Below are 14,799 nucleotides of genomic sequence, written 5' to 3' on the forward strand. Positions count from 1 at the left end.
TTATGATAGATAGATGTGAGTATGATATTTCCCTTTGGTTGTATTTACTCATTTGCACTATTTTTCCGAATGGCATTTATACAATTAGTAATGGATTATAGTGCCATTTACTGGCCAAAAGTACAATGCACCATGAGACTCTCTGACCATCATCATCGTCGTCGTCGTTGTCGTCAAAATGGTTCATTCTTTTAGCTTGGCATGAGATAATTGTCCCTAAAACAAGACAATACGACCAAAAATGGTGACACTTTGAAAAGTTTTGTATTTACTTTACCTTGGGTTACTCTTCTTCCAACCAATCTATTTGTGAACTGCAGCTATTGTTCCCTAAACAGTTATTAATGTTAGACATCTGGTAAATGTGACAAGTTCATGAGTCAATCCATAATCCATGGAAACCATTCTTTAAGGATGGACTCATAAACTTTCCATGAAATAATAAATACAAAAGAGTCCTTTGTATTTGCGTAACTCAGCAAACCAATGCTCGGGTGTCCTAGTGAACCAAAAACTTGCTATATCAATAATGGGAACATTTAAATCATTACATTTTCTTTTAAAACTACAGTGGCATCAACTAAAAGTCGAAAAATAACAAATACAAATTAATTGGTGACATGAACCAGTTGTTTTCTCAGTGTCCCGAATAAAAACATAAAGTCAGTATAATGAATGAACTGAATTATTTGGGAGTTCGGCTGACATCTTGTTCACTGTAAAGAAAGAACGCCATCTAGTGGTTAGAGTCTTTCATTCATGAGGAAGGAATCATGGGTAAAAAAAAACCAAAACCAAAACATTCATGCGTCATCTATTTCCTTCACTAAATGTAACACAGAGTCAACATCGAGGGAGTTTATGCCACTGAATATTAGATAGAGCACTGTTGTCATGGTAATTATTTATGACAGGCTTCCAACACTGCTCCCCCCCCCCCCCCCCCCTACATCTTCCTCCTTGAAACACTGCACCTCTTTGGCTGCCTCCATCCAGCCAGCAGCCAGTGTGGTGGGGGAATTAAAGTGACACAGCTATAATATGTGAAAGTAGAGCAGAGCAGCTCACTAGGGTGAGATCTGTGAGGGGTGGGAGTAGCTGTTTTTTTTTTTTATAGATGAGACTCACTCCAGATCTCTATACTGGATGACATATATTTCAATGTGGATAAGCTCACTTTGAAAAAAAGATCTTATTTTAATCGGGGTTAAAACTACATGCTTGCCTTTCCCTCAGTTCATTTGTGAGGCACAGATGGAGAAGCAGCTGATGCAGGAGGCAGTTCTGTGTACAGCACACACAACGGAGGACCTGGAGGCATCTTGAAATAGAAATTCTAAAGAGGAGGAGGAGGAAGAGGAGAAGGAGGAGAGAAAGCAGGGGGTTTAAGCCAGAGCATTGGTATGCCAGGCTCAATACCGAGCATGGCTGTGCCGAAGAAGCAGAGTGTCACCCCTCCATCGCAGGGACCACTTTCTACACACACCATCGAGAGCCAAAGGAAGGGAAAACGATTTGAAAGAAAAGGAGGTTAGTAAATATTATCATATCATCATAGGATTTGTACATCATCTCATCAAAACAAGCCTTTACTTGATGCAAAGGCAGAAGGGCCATCTGATGATGCATGATTACAATAAACAGCTTCATCCTGTTAACGGTACGTGTGTCTAAACATGAGGAAATTATGGAAACCTCAGTGAACAGATTACATAATGCACAGACCCCGATGTTGTTTTCCCAGAAACATTCAATACATGTGATTCATTCCTTGTGTTTCTCAGTCTTGTGGGTTTCCTATTTATTCTGACCTTTGTTATTTGCCTGTCCTAGTCATATTCATGTGGACTGTGGTCAGGTGCTAGCATGTTCTCTTTGCTTTTTATTCACAGTCAGATTATAATGGCTCTTTTGATTTGAAGCTGACCCTAAGGCCACTCCAATCCTTTGAGAGTTACTGTTTTGGACAGCCTTTTAAACTAAACCTGATTTGCTTTGGGTCTTTACAGATAATAAGTGTCACTTCATTATTTGTTATTATAAAACTGAATTTAAAACAGAGTTTAATTTGGACATTTTCAGGTTTTTATTGTCACTGTTAAAATAACAATGAAATTCAGTTCGGGACTCTCCATATTAGCAGCATTAAAAGATAGATGATGTAAAAGCAACGAGGGAAATTTAGAGGCAAATCTAAGATGAATGTTAAGCATCAGAAATCAAAAGCTTGAATCAGTCACAAATAATGCAGCATTAGTATAACATACACATTTTTCCTCTTTTACAGAGAATGTCTCCAAACCAGAGTCACCGACAAAGAGAGCGATTTGCTCTTTCAACAAGTCTGCCCAGATCTATGACACACTTTCTCCACGGGCTGTTACAGGTTTGATAGCATGCTACTTTACTGGGGCAACCTTTTCTCTCTTGAAGTCAACCTGTATTTGGATTTTTATATTTTGAAATACCTAGAAAGTGATACAAATCAAACCAGCTATTGGGCTTTCCTGACTTTCTCGCAGCTAACGGACAAAATGTGGACGAGAGGCTTAAAGCAGCACGAGAACGAAGAGAGGAGAACCAGAAGCTCCTTGGTATGATGGAACAATTCGCACCACAAAGCCAGTCCACCGCCCTCAATTTCTTACCACATTAACATACATATTAATCTATAAATACTGGTTCATTCATTCTTAGCCTCTCGGGAACAGAGCAGGTTGGAGAGGGAACAGCGAGCCAGGCGCTACTATGAAAAACAACTGCAGGAGCGCAAAAAGAGACTCGTGGAGCAACGGCTGAAAGAGGAGAGGAGGCGAGCTGCTGTGGAGGAGAAGCGCAAGCAGAGGCTGAGAGAGGAGAAAGTGAGTTTTGATGGTGAACATAAAAAAACTAAACTTCTTTTTCCAGAGAGGCTGCCGATTCCACTTCGCAGGCCTTGTGACTCGACTAAGTATCGATAACAATGATTGTCCTTTTCTGAATCCAGGAGCGATGTGAATCTGCAGTGCGTAGGACGCTGGAGAAGAGCCAAAAGGCCCAACAGACCCTAAGTCAAATCACTAGGGGAAGAAAGCTCAACAAAAACGGTAAGAGTGCATTTACCAGTGTGCTTTGTCATCCTACCTTTTATCATTATCTCCTTGAGCTCACAACAATCTACTTAACAGTTTCTGCTCTTCGTATAACAATAATACTTGGCATGGCCTTTCTTTCCTTTCTGCTGCTCTTTAAACCTCATGCTGACCAATGCACTAGTTTTACGCCGCTTGCCGCTGACAACATGGGAGAAGAACTTGGTCAGTCGCCTCCTCACTCCCACATGCTCTTATCTGGCCAGGAGCAAGAGTGCCGGTTGTCAGTCTGGACAAGAAGGTACTCCCACCCACGAGTGCAAAGCAAACCTGCTCTGATATACAAGCTCTAATAATGCCACAATAACGAACTTGCCCGGATCTCTGGATGATTAACGCTGCTGCTTTTCCCCCCCTGCGGAACCTCCACCGGTTCATATTTCCATCCTTTTCACTGTTCCCACCATTTGTGCATATTTCCCAAATTCCCTGTGATTATGGCACAAAACACTGGCTCAGTTGTCCATGTTTGTCGCCGTGCAGTTTCATTCCACTCCATGAATACCACCACCACCACCACCCACAAACCCCAGCACCACTCTGGCTCAGGCCAGCACAGGTCAACGGCCTACCCCAGTGCCAACAACCACCGGCAAAGAAGCATCAATGTGCCCCAGGTAAATCACTTTCTTCGGGTGTCACATACTAATTTCATAGTAGTCATAGTAATCTTATGGATATGTGTTAAATCAGTTTTTCCACATTTTCTTTCCACATTGTCATTGTGGTTTAGATGAAAGTCGCAAGACAGCAAGAGACGGTAAAGAAAACTCCATCCAGAAGCTCAAACAGATTAACTTCCGTCCAAAGCGTGATAAAACCATCCACACTTCGACAGAAAAACCCGTCATCCCCCTCACCAGAACGGTAGGTAAAATATTTCCAGTGTGCATATAAAATATAGCGACAGTAATGAGGACAAAGTGGGACATCTGCTCTCTTTTCCTGGATCTTAAAGGACGCCTCGAAGATCAATCAGCAGACATCCGACCCCGATGCAGCTCGAGCTCCCATCTGTCCCTGAGGAAGATGCTGCTGTTTGTACCTCTGCTCTCTCCCCTGGTAACACAAGGCCTGTCAGGAAATCCATTGAAGGTCAGCGAGTGAACCTGAGGAAGGAAAATCCACCAGAGATGCCACGTTCAAACCTACCTGACAGAGACAAAGAAGCTCAAGCCAGAAGAACAGCGGGAGATGGAAGTAAGTAAAACAAAACAAACAAACAAACAAAAAAACTTAAACACTGTATGGAGTTCAAACACATTAAAGGCGAGATCATCTCTTTGCAGGTCCTTCTAAAATTGTCGCCCGTTTGGCACCACAAGCTCCAGAAGTCATGAACAGACCCTCGGCTGGGACGACAGACCCAAACGAGGCCTCGCGCCTCCTGGCTGAAAGGAGAAGAGAGGCTCGACTACAGAGGGAGAAAGAGGAGCAGGAGCGCCTGCAGAGAGAGGAGGCCGAAAGGTACAAGTCACGTTTACCAACGGGACAACAGTGCAGCAGTCACAGACCATTACACTGGTTACATCACAATTTATGTCCAGGCGGAGCCGAGAAGAACTGGAGCACAGGAGAGCAGAGGAGCGAGCGAGGCAGCAGGCCGAGGAGCGAGCGAGGCAGGAGGCCGAGGCTCAATGTCTCATCGAGGAGAAGAGACGGAGGGAGGAAGAGGAGCAGAGACGAGCTGAAGAAGAGAGAGCTCAGGCCATGAGGGAGGCCGCTCTCCTGCAGAAACAAGTAATACCGACATCTCCAGGACCTACGCTGCACCCAAAGGATATCTTACTGAGGATGTTCTTTGTAATTGCATTTCTGTCCGTCTGTGTTCGCCACAGCGAGAGGAGGAGCTGGCCAGAGAGAAAGCACATGCAGAGCACATGCAGCAACAGCGAGAGAAAGAAGAAGCAGACCGACAAGCTCGAAAAAAGGTTGATGATTTGAGATTGAAATGACCTCTTCTGCATGGGATCATCAAGGGATTGTCTGTAATCCACCAAGAAACTGAATGAATAACTAATTTGTAAAAAAAAGTGTTTGTTTTTTTTCCTCTAGCGACTTGAGGAGATCATGCGGAGAACCAGACGAACAGATTCTCCAGATATGGTTAGATTTAGTGCCCTTTTTAAAAGCACATTGCCCCAGGACAGTCATGACGCACATCCAGCATCGTCTAATCACCCTTATTTCCGAAGCCAAGCAACTTCTGGTTTTTTTTTTAACAGAAATCTGTGCCGGTGAGGATTTTGCCAAATGAAGCGAAACCAAAGGAAAACACAGAGCCTGTGCACAACACTAAGGTGGAAGAAGCCATCAAGCTCCCTGTGGGGACAAAAACCACCCAGCTGGGGTTGAGCAATGAGGAAGACATGGTCCCTGTTGTAGCCTTCAAAGAACGCAGATCTCTGAGGACGCTCACTGGCCTGGAAGAGATCCAGACTCACCAACGAGCAGGTAGGAAACAACCATCCGGGACATTTTAGAGTGGGACATTTCAACCAACCACTTGGACTTTGTCGGGAACTTTAGGCCCCAGTTATTATGTCAGTAAGAACCTAGACACTAAATTATACTTGTGAACATGATCATTCTACAGTGGTTTGTGGTGGCAAGCTGCCATGTATCAAAAAAAAAAAAAAAAGCTTGAAAACTAGGAAAAATGATTTCAGCTCTTTTTCCAGGTTTGTCGATGTTTCTCACCGTAGTAATGAAAAACTAATACACTTACCTTCTATAACATTATGACCAACAGGTAACATGGAAAAATTTTAATCTGGGACCTGTTGGTGGAAGAATTACACAGCAAGTACACGTGATGGAACAAACAGTAAAAGATGATCTGTATAGGTCCAGAGGGGCTAGATTAGAATGGCGGGATGAGTCATGGCAAGTCTTACATGCCATCTAATGCACATGGTGTGATGGTATGGGACTCAAAGGATTTGCTGCACAAGTTCCCTTTCAATGTCTAGAGGAGGTGGTGGCTCAACACATTAGGGAACTGATAGAAATATAGAATATAAGCCAGGTGGTCAAAGTGTCATGGCTGATCAGTGTAACTAACAAAGTTCTTCTAAACTCTTTTCCCTCTCTGTTTTGCTTCATTTAGAGGTCATCTGAGCGCCTTCAGAGTGGCAGACAGGCGGAGACTTCCTCGAAGAGCTGTGATTTCTCTCTGAAACATAGAAATTACTGCACCACAGCCATTTCACTATCCTTCAGCACCTTGAAAGAGCATGTGAAAAAAAAAACCATAGCCTTGCCTCTCAGTGAGGACATCAGCATTTGGTTACTTTGCTATATGTAACCAGTGGCACAAATATTAAGTGAGTTGTGTGATAATTCTCAAGTGCATCAGGTTATGGTCTAATAATGCCTATTCACGTAAACAGTAGATGTAAACAGTGCTCCTGATAGTTTGCGGGCAAATGCAGTGTATCAGCTATATGGCGAATGTTGCCTTTGTGAAATTGTGAGAATAGCATTTCTAAAAATCACAACACGTGATAAGCTTTTTGCGTATTCCTCATATTTCCTGCTAGCCAAGCACTTTTCCCTCCTCAGTTTTGTCACTGTGGGATTAGAATAGCTCAAGTCGCAGTTTGAGCCAAGGACTCAAGAGTTGAGTGTGTTAGCGAGAGGCGACCTCCTGCATTTCTATCTAGCCTTGGATGTCACAAAGTAGAGAAATCGTGTATTTTAAAGCTGCTAAGGAGTATAGCTTCCAAAGATGCTGCTTCAGCTGTGTGTGAGTGTGTGTGTTTTAGATGAAACAATGCACAAAGCATTTCCTGCACTGACAGATGCTTTGTTTGACTCTGTGCAAGCATTTTATGAAGCAAAGCATAAAAGTAAGGTCTTTATTACAATAAAAGTATGAACACAACTGTATCTGATAATCAATATTTGATCCTGAACTTTAAGTATCGCTTATGACTAGAACATGTTAATCTGTGAAGTCAGTATGTGCCATATTTCATTAAAGTTCAAACTATGCCACATTTTTGCCCTTTCTTCCTTTATGTGTCATCTGCGATCATGAAAACTGGTTAGATGAGCAGATTAAAAGGCGACATACTGAAATGTATGATGTAGAATTGCATCCTGTTCATCGACATTCTACAATCTGTGCTCTATGTATCTGAGTGTCGGTAATGAGGTGCTAAAGCATCAACAGACGAGGGAGAAAAAGGCTGAATCAGATGAAAAGTTTTCCTCTATCTGTCTCCTCTGTGGTAACGAAGTCCAGGCAGTGGCTGTACCACCTCAGGAAGCTGAGACAGTTTAACATGTCAGCCAGACTGCTGAAGAACTTGTACTGCGCTCGAGTGGGGTCAGTGCTCTCCGGCTGTCTGACAGTGAGGTACAGGGAGCGCCACGGAGCGCGACAAGAAGGCGGTCAGGAGGGTGGTGAGTTGTGCTGAGCATATCACAAGGACAACACTGCTTCAGCCCGAGGAGCTCTACAAGAAGGGCTGTGTGAGGAGCGCAAAGCAGATTATGGTGGACACTCATCATCCCCATCATGAGCTGTTCCAGTGGCTCCCCTCTGGAAGGAGGCTATGCTCTCTCAGGGCAAGAACTGACAGACTAAATAGGAGCTTCTTCCCCCAGGCTATACGCCTCATGAAGACTTAGGAACTGTAGTTATTGTTATTTTTTTGACTGCTGAAACCAAACAGCTAAAGACAGGTACATTGGTTGCCAGTCCTTCCACTACATGTTACTGTGTCATTAACATTGTAAGGGACAAATATATGATCTACTCTACTACAAGATTTTCCAAGACGAGACCATCAAGAAACGGAGGAAAGAAATGAGGGTGATGGAGGAGAGAGAGAAACAACGAAGGAAGGAATTTTAAGAGGAACAAGAGAGTTAAAAATGAGAGAAGATAGAAAAATAAGACTTCTCCACCCAACCACATATCCTTATTAACCTGCACAACAAATTCAAATCCCGACTAAATGAATCTGACAAGGCAGCACAGTGATGCTCTTTCACTCCATGTCAATTCATTGAATCACAAGAATAACATTTGGATCAATAACATAAGGTCATCTTTCAAATCATATTAGAACTGCATGTTGACGTGAAGTCTGTTTAATATATGTGTAGCTGGGATATTTTTACACAGAAGGTTAGAGATCAACAGCCACTTTCCACAGCTTAGTGCTGCATAAATGTTCACCGAACTCACAAAACTAGAACATAACTTCACTGGAAATCACCACTAATCAAACGACTCAAATTAAGTTCATAAATATAAGAGCTTACATGAGTTCAACTACGTTAGAATGAAGAACGACTTCACATTTTCAACGAGTAAAACTGAAATATCAAAGTATGCACGAGCTCGAACCTGCTAAATAAAACGATTGCAATCGAGCATAACAACAGTTAACATTTTGAAAAAGCAAACAATGGATTTGCAGCTCTGATTAATCATTAAGCAAATTCCTCAAATAATAAAAACCTATATAGAGTTCACTTGAGTAACTGCTTAACACACGAGGCACACAAAAATGCAACCGTATTGCTTCGTCCTAATTATAACTACTTAAATATTCCGACCTTACTGGTGATGTCATGAATGAAAAACTCCTTGACAGGCGAAAAATACAGTATATAAGAAATTATTTGTTTTTTTTTCTTAATCTCGTCAAACCCCTCAGGACAAGGTTGGCTCCTGCACAGAGGTGTGCACGCTCACCTGTGCTGCACAGACACCCATTGCGCGATCACGTGACCTTGGATTGACAAAATAGGAGTTTCCAAATGGCCTCAAAGCTGAATTCACCTCATCAGGGAAGCTTGGTTGGAAACATGAAGTGACCAAAGAGAACGAGTTGACTGCTTCTGCCACCTTGTGGTGCAGGGTTGTATCGTTTAAAAAGATATTGGGATTTATTATTGCATTCATGCCTGATCGATAATCATGCATTATGCAGAATAGAAAAATGGTGCGAGGTTATCGGTTAAGAGAGTATATTTTATGTTGATTCTTAAGTCATTATGAACAGTTATCATTGACCAATCATACCTGCAAAACTCGTCCAAAATGACACAAAACTGACAAAATCACACAAATCAAAAAAGGAAAAATCAATTTCTCATTATAAAATTCTGGAAACTAGCTAAATTAGTTGAATGTTTAAAATGTTTGCTCTGCACTGTTTGTATGCTTAATTTTTCCACATTATTAAGACAAATGCACCAACAAAGTTCTGAAACAAATAAACCAAACACTGCGATATTCATGCCGTCATACTAGATCCATAACCTTTCCCTGGTTGTTTATGTCAGACAATTCAATGTAAAACACTTTGTAACATTGGTTCTTCAAGGTCCTCGTTACTTAAATAGATACAAATATGAAACACTGTATTTTGTGTTATGTTGTTGACTAACGAGGCAAGAGATTAAACACACTGAATGAAGATTGTATTAATTTTGAATGCCTTATCTCTCACCTCACGTCACCATCCGATGCTTACAGAAAGCTACCAGGACTAGTCCTTGGTAACAGCAAAAAAAAAAAAAAAACATCACATCCAACAGAGCAATAAAAATTTATTATACAAGGCAGATCTCGGACAGATATAAAAACAATGACTTGAGCACTTCGACTTTCAGTATTGCAAAAATGACAAACACTGACATTTATTTCCTGGTGCATCCATGGTGGTCTTTAGAGGCCTTGAAGTTTGCTGTGAAGATAAGACAAGTAGTTTAGTAGATTAAATAAGTATTATTATTAATATGAAATGGAAGAAATTTGATTTAGAGCACCTGTCCTCCACAGTTCTGTTGGAAGGGTAGTACACTTTGAACGTGAAGCCACTTCTGGGGAATGAGCCCTGCAGAAATGAACCAAAAGTTCTGACTACCAGTGAAGCTCGTGATTTAAAGACCTGCTGGTGCCAGTAAAACTAGAGCTTTCTGTTGGAGAAGAACTGAATCGGATCCATACCGGGTTGAGGCAGAGGCAGCCAGTGTTGGTGATGTTGAAGGGGTCGTATTTGTCTGCGAAGATGATGACATCGGGTATCGGGTAGACGCGCAGCGAGAAGTCATAGGCCCAGAACACAGGGCTGACATACAGAGGCAGTGGAGACAAGTGGCCCTGGGACAAGATGGTCTTTACAAACTAGACATGAAGAAGAGAAGAAAGCTTAATTGCTAGAAAATAAAGACATTTTCTTAAAACTTTTTAGCTGAGGTCTGAATGATTTCACGTGACATGCACAGGGAACAACGATGAAGGCAAAATAAAAATCTGGTATTGGAAAAAAACCAACAAAAACACAGAAACTCACATGGTTTGGGATGTCGAGACTGTCATTGGGCAACCGGACGCAGTTCCTGCACATCTTGTTGACCAGGTCCTCCCTGATAATGACAATCTCCTGGCTGCAGTACTGGATCCTGCAAGGGAAACAAACACGTCTTCATCATTTATTCATTTATGTGTCTATTTCTAACACTTTACATTGGAAGCGTTTTACCTGCATGGGTTGGTTGTGAAGACAGAAAAAGGCACCTTCTGTCTGAACTCTTCTGTGATGTGGTCTGCTAAAGGAGGCCTGAGGAGAAACAGATTTATCAGCTGATCCAACAGCAGTTATAAAAACTAGCTCTTTATGGCAAGTTTACTTTTGTTCAGATGCAGTGTATCCTATCCCTTCATACATTTTTCTCTACTATATGTGATTTCTTAAACTGTAAAAATACACCATGACTTACTGACGTGCATTGTGTATTGTTGTGGAAATTACATTACAAAATAAATACCACAGCACATGTGTTCTCTCTCCTTTCAGTCCAATGTCAATACTTGACAGATAAACTTTACACCATTTCATTAAATTAAATTTCGTCACTGTTTAGTTGAGTGTATTGTATATCGCTGGATATCTATTTCGGGCTCATGCACACTTTACTCTTACTGTTTTGCAGCGTTCAGTAGAAGCTGATTCATTTTCGTCATGCGCCTTACATGGTGACAATAAAGGCATTCATTCATTGAAGAGCATGAAACTAACCTCCCCCAAATGGAAACTTTTTATTCAAACTTTGTTCCGGCCCAGAAAACTGCTCCACACATATGAACGCTGCCTTACCTCGGCAGGATGGCGCCTGGACCGGGGTCTTCAGGACCGGGAACAAACACGAAGCGGCTACTGCAAGATCACAATGAGGGGAAAAAAAAAAGATCTGAGTGAAATGCTTCTATATAACCCAGCTCAGAACAGAGGGAAGAATGTAATAGATTTTACCTGCTGTGGATGCTCGGGTATGAACAAATGGCATCGGCGAGGGCCTTCAGTGATTCTGAATAACAGAAAAATGAGGTGGGACAACGGATCGTAGATAATGTTTAGTGTGTGTGAAGCCAGAATGAGAAAAATCTCACCTTTCAGTGATTTGATCTGTGTTTTTCCGTAAGGAGCAGAGGAGAAGTTTCCACACAAAATAAAACAGGTGGGAGGCATGGCAGCATATCCTGTTAAAAAAAACAATAAAGAGAACAGTGTATACATGGTAATTGTGGAATGTGGAACAATTGTCTGACGGGAAGTGTGTCCCATTTCAAACCTGAGAACATGATGTTGAGCTTCTCCATCACTTCCACGCTGTCCAGCCAGACGTCGGAGACGATCACAAACATGGCGTCTTCATTCTCCTCCTCCAGCTGCTTCAGCTTGGAAGAAGCCTTCACCGACGTGGTGGACGGCCCACCAAAGAAGTTTATGTTGCCGTAGTACGCCCTTGAATCAACGCCGAGAAAATTATTGTCAGCAGCAGAAACACATCCCTGGAATCCTGGACAATAAAGATAATATTTTCCAGAGTATAAAAATCTAAGGGCTACAGCTCTGAGAATGCATTTGCACTTCTGTAATAATACTGCTGCTCGATGATTTACCTGCCATCATTTCATCAGTTATTGGACAAGAGAGTAGAATATCTTTATTAATCCCAGAAGGGAATTCTTTTACAGTGTTGCTCCATGCAGAATAAATAGAAACTTATATCAGTAATACATGATAAAATCTTTAGAAATAATCTAAAATATTAATATGCGCAAGACTTAAAGGTGACTAATATATGCAAATAAAGAAAAAATAGAAAGACACTCTTTACAAGGGAGACTTATGGATAATACAAACATCCACATGATGTGTAATGTCTTTGTGCTCCTTGTTTCCTCCGACTCTCACCTTGTAGCGGATGACGGCTCAGTTGGTGGGAACCCGAAGCCATTGATGTGGAAAACAGAGTCCTCATACCAGCCTGAGAAAGAGAGCAACTCTGATCATGTTCTGAATGCATTGACATCGGTAAAAAGTATAGTCGGGGGTCAGCGTGGAAATAGAACCAGATGCAATAACCAATACATTACCTTCTGCCAGTACAAAGCAGGACTCTGTGTACAAGCCATTGTGAAACTGGTAAGAACACAGCTCAGGATTATAACTCTTTGAAAAGCCACATCAGGTTGTTTACTATGAAAACACATGTTGTTGGAACGTCACTGAAAAGGATATTGCTTTGGACATGTCCAGTTGTACCGTTCCACTTGGGTCCTCGAGATAGAATTTGCCCTGAAAAAGTAATAATTTAACATTTGTAAGAAATTCGATAGTAAAGCAATTTATTACTCACAAGCTGAATGGAAACTTGATGTTATTATCACCTCTTTTAGTTGTGTGATCATCCCCAGTACAATCACCTCACCCAGTTTAGCTGTGCTACCGAGCAATGCTTCGATTGTCTTCAGCTTGGGGAAAAACAACAACAAAACATCTGACAAACTGAATACAAATCAGTCCAAAAAAAAAAAAAAAAGAAATTGAGAACTAGACCGTATGTATAATTAACTCGGTGAACAATATTGATTCAAATCCAATACCTGAAATTTGTTTTGGCCCTCTTCAACAGCAGCTCCGATTGCAGGAGGAGTGAAGAGCTCATGCCGATGAGTGCGCTATATTGACAAAAAAAAATACTAGAATCAATATAAACATCACACAGTAGAAACAGTAGTAAAGACAGCTCATTGAGTTCATCCATCCGGAGTCGAGTGTGTGTGTGTGTGTGTGTGTGTCACAGACCTGCTGTAGGAGTGTGTATCGCTCCCTGAAGAGCTCGGCTTTGTCCTTGGCCGTACCACACAGACTGGGGGCCGGATGGCTGGTCATACTGATGCTACCAAAGTCAAAATAACAGAGTAATTATTTTACTTTTTTAACTGTTTTACATGCAAGTACCATTGAGAAACCGTTGAGGCACAATGTAGATCCAATGACAGAAGAATAAAGGCACTTTGGTTTGAAGAAAAGCAGAAAAAAAGTTTTTTCTCTTGACTTACGGTACAAATTTCTTTCTCTCCCCACTGTAAATGTATCTGGGCACATCAAAGGCCCCAATGATGTTGAAAACATTATCGCTGGGGGGAAGAAATTACATTATATTAAGTTCTTCTCCGCAGCACAATCACAATGATCACTCAAACAGTAAATAAATAAACTGAATTCTAGTCTGATCATTATTTTGGTTTTAATAGTGCTCCATTTTTCAAATATGCTTGATAAAGGGACCAATACACTGAGTTTGATAAAAGTGGTGAACTCCTACACAAACTTTATAAAACCCTACAAGTACACATGAGTGTATGAGTCTGTGTGCAAAATGCAATGCTTCTACAACTTGGAAAACTAAGACATATTAGATATTGTTATGTTTATTTGATCATTGATTCCAAAAGAAGAAGTAGGTGTTCAGACTTTTCATAGAGTACACACAGTTTTGTCACACAATCAAATCCAGAGCCACTTATTTTCAATAATTATGATCATGTCAATGAGTTAGAATGTTCAAGCCTCTTCCGTCCATGCATATTCTATACTGCCTGATGCAGTTCTCTTTGTGAGGCACAGGCAGGGATTTACCTTCTTAAGTTTAATTTGAAATAAAACATGCCTGAGATAACAGCTCATTTTAATGACACAAAGTGATTATTCATCATACAACAAAACAATTGAATACAGCTCAGCTTACATGGCTTCATCACAGGATTGGGAGCAGTCCTGCACAGCATTTTCCACCACAGAAAGCTCTATCATGCTAGAGGACACTGCAGGAAAACACACTGTGGTTACAGCATGGCAACATTCCATAGAACTGTGTATAAACTGCACTCACATGGCTGTTTTTCCACCGCATCCAGGACTTTTTCAATAACATCCTCCAGTTCAGAAGTGTTAACGGACTGCAGCACTTCCACAAGGTACTTGCTTGCATCGCTGGTTGAAAACACACAAAGGAAACTTTAAACAAAACGACACATTACAAGAGATAATGTGTAAAACTCTGGCTTGTCTGCTTGTTGTTGCCGACAGAAAACATTGAGTTGTCTTTTTGAAAAACATTACACATTAGCAAACAATATGAAGATATTGGAAGAAAAACATACGGTCGAAGCATAAGCCCCCTCATTTTAAAGCCAGAGGTGACTTTTGTCTTTATTTTCCGGGAGATTTCCATCGCGTCTTCTTCCACATACAGATTTCACTCAAGCTTGGGCGCGAAATGTCAACTTCCGCATAAATTACGTCACTACCGCTAAGATAATTTTTTTCAAAATTAATGTGCAAGGCAGGGT

At 41.3% G+C, this 14,799-nt stretch overlaps 2 protein-coding genes across 2 annotated transcripts; one reads left to right on the forward strand and one right to left on the reverse strand.

Moving 5' to 3' along the window:
* The first annotated feature begins 1,385 nt into the window (after nt 1-1,385).
* On the forward strand, nt 1,386-7,094 carry map7a (microtubule-associated protein 7a). Its single transcript, XM_080512735.1, has 14 exons — nt 1,386-1,530; nt 2,288-2,386; nt 2,523-2,594; nt 2,698-2,861; nt 2,987-3,086; nt 3,615-3,748; nt 3,865-3,998; nt 4,090-4,331; nt 4,421-4,598; nt 4,679-4,871; nt 4,970-5,062; nt 5,187-5,237; nt 5,357-5,585; nt 6,241-7,094. Exons 1-14 carry the CDS (start codon nt 1,404-1,406, stop codon nt 6,249-6,251), a joined length of 1,827 nt encoding a protein of 608 aa, XP_080368861.1. The 5' UTR covers nt 1,386-1,403; the 3' UTR covers nt 6,252-7,094.
* Nucleotides 7,095-9,740: 2,646 nt separating this feature from the next.
* Nucleotides 9,741-14,698, reverse strand: pole2 (polymerase (DNA directed), epsilon 2). The gene is made up of 19 exons (XM_080512734.1): nt 14,611-14,698; nt 14,340-14,440; nt 14,196-14,271; nt 13,507-13,584; nt 13,250-13,343; nt 13,048-13,122; nt 12,832-12,915; nt 12,671-12,739; nt 12,538-12,583; nt 12,356-12,428; nt 11,730-11,902; nt 11,548-11,637; nt 11,411-11,465; nt 11,255-11,314; nt 10,640-10,717; nt 10,451-10,559; nt 10,105-10,281; nt 9,924-9,991; nt 9,741-9,841 (listed from the first exon to the last, which is right to left on the reverse strand). The coding sequence occupies exons 1-19, from the start codon at nt 14,679-14,681 to the stop codon at nt 9,823-9,825; spliced, it is 1,596 nt and encodes a 531-aa protein (XP_080368860.1). The 5' UTR covers nt 14,682-14,698; the 3' UTR covers nt 9,741-9,822.
* Nucleotides 14,699-14,799: the final 101 nt, after the last annotated feature.

This window comes from Blennius ocellaris (genome assembly GCF_963422515.1).
Source record: "Blennius ocellaris genome assembly, chromosome: 17".
Taxonomy (NCBI): Eukaryota; Metazoa; Chordata; class Actinopteri; order Blenniiformes; family Blenniidae; genus Blennius; species Blennius ocellaris.

What these genes read in the sequence shown, in the direction of transcription:
- map7a (XM_080512735.1), top strand. Translation starts at nt 1,404, where the DNA reads ATGCCAGGCTCAATACCGAGCATGGCTGTGCCGAAGAAGCAGAGTGTC. An exon ending in TCATCCCCCTCACCAGAACG is followed by an intron (nt 3,999 to 4,089) that starts GTAGGTAAAATA and finishes TGGATCTTAAAG; the next exon opens with GACGCCTCGAAGATCAATCA. An exon ending in CCGCTCTCCTGCAGAAACAA is followed by an intron (nt 4,872 to 4,969) that starts GTAATACCGACA and finishes TGTTCGCCACAG; the next exon opens with CGAGAGGAGGAGCTGGCCAG.
- pole2 (XM_080512734.1), bottom strand. Translation starts at nt 14,681, where the DNA reads ATGGAAATCTCCCGGAAAATAAAGACAAAAGTCACCTCTGGCTTTAAA. An exon ending in GAGCCGTCATCCGCTACAAG is followed by an intron (nt 11,903 to 12,355) that starts GTGAGAGTCGGA and finishes CGTTGATTCAAG; the next exon opens with GGCGTACTACGGCAACATAA. An exon ending in GTCTCGACATCCCAAACCAT is followed by an intron (nt 10,282 to 10,450) that starts GTGAGTTTCTGT and finishes CTTCATGTCTAG; the next exon opens with TTTGTAAAGACCATCTTGTC.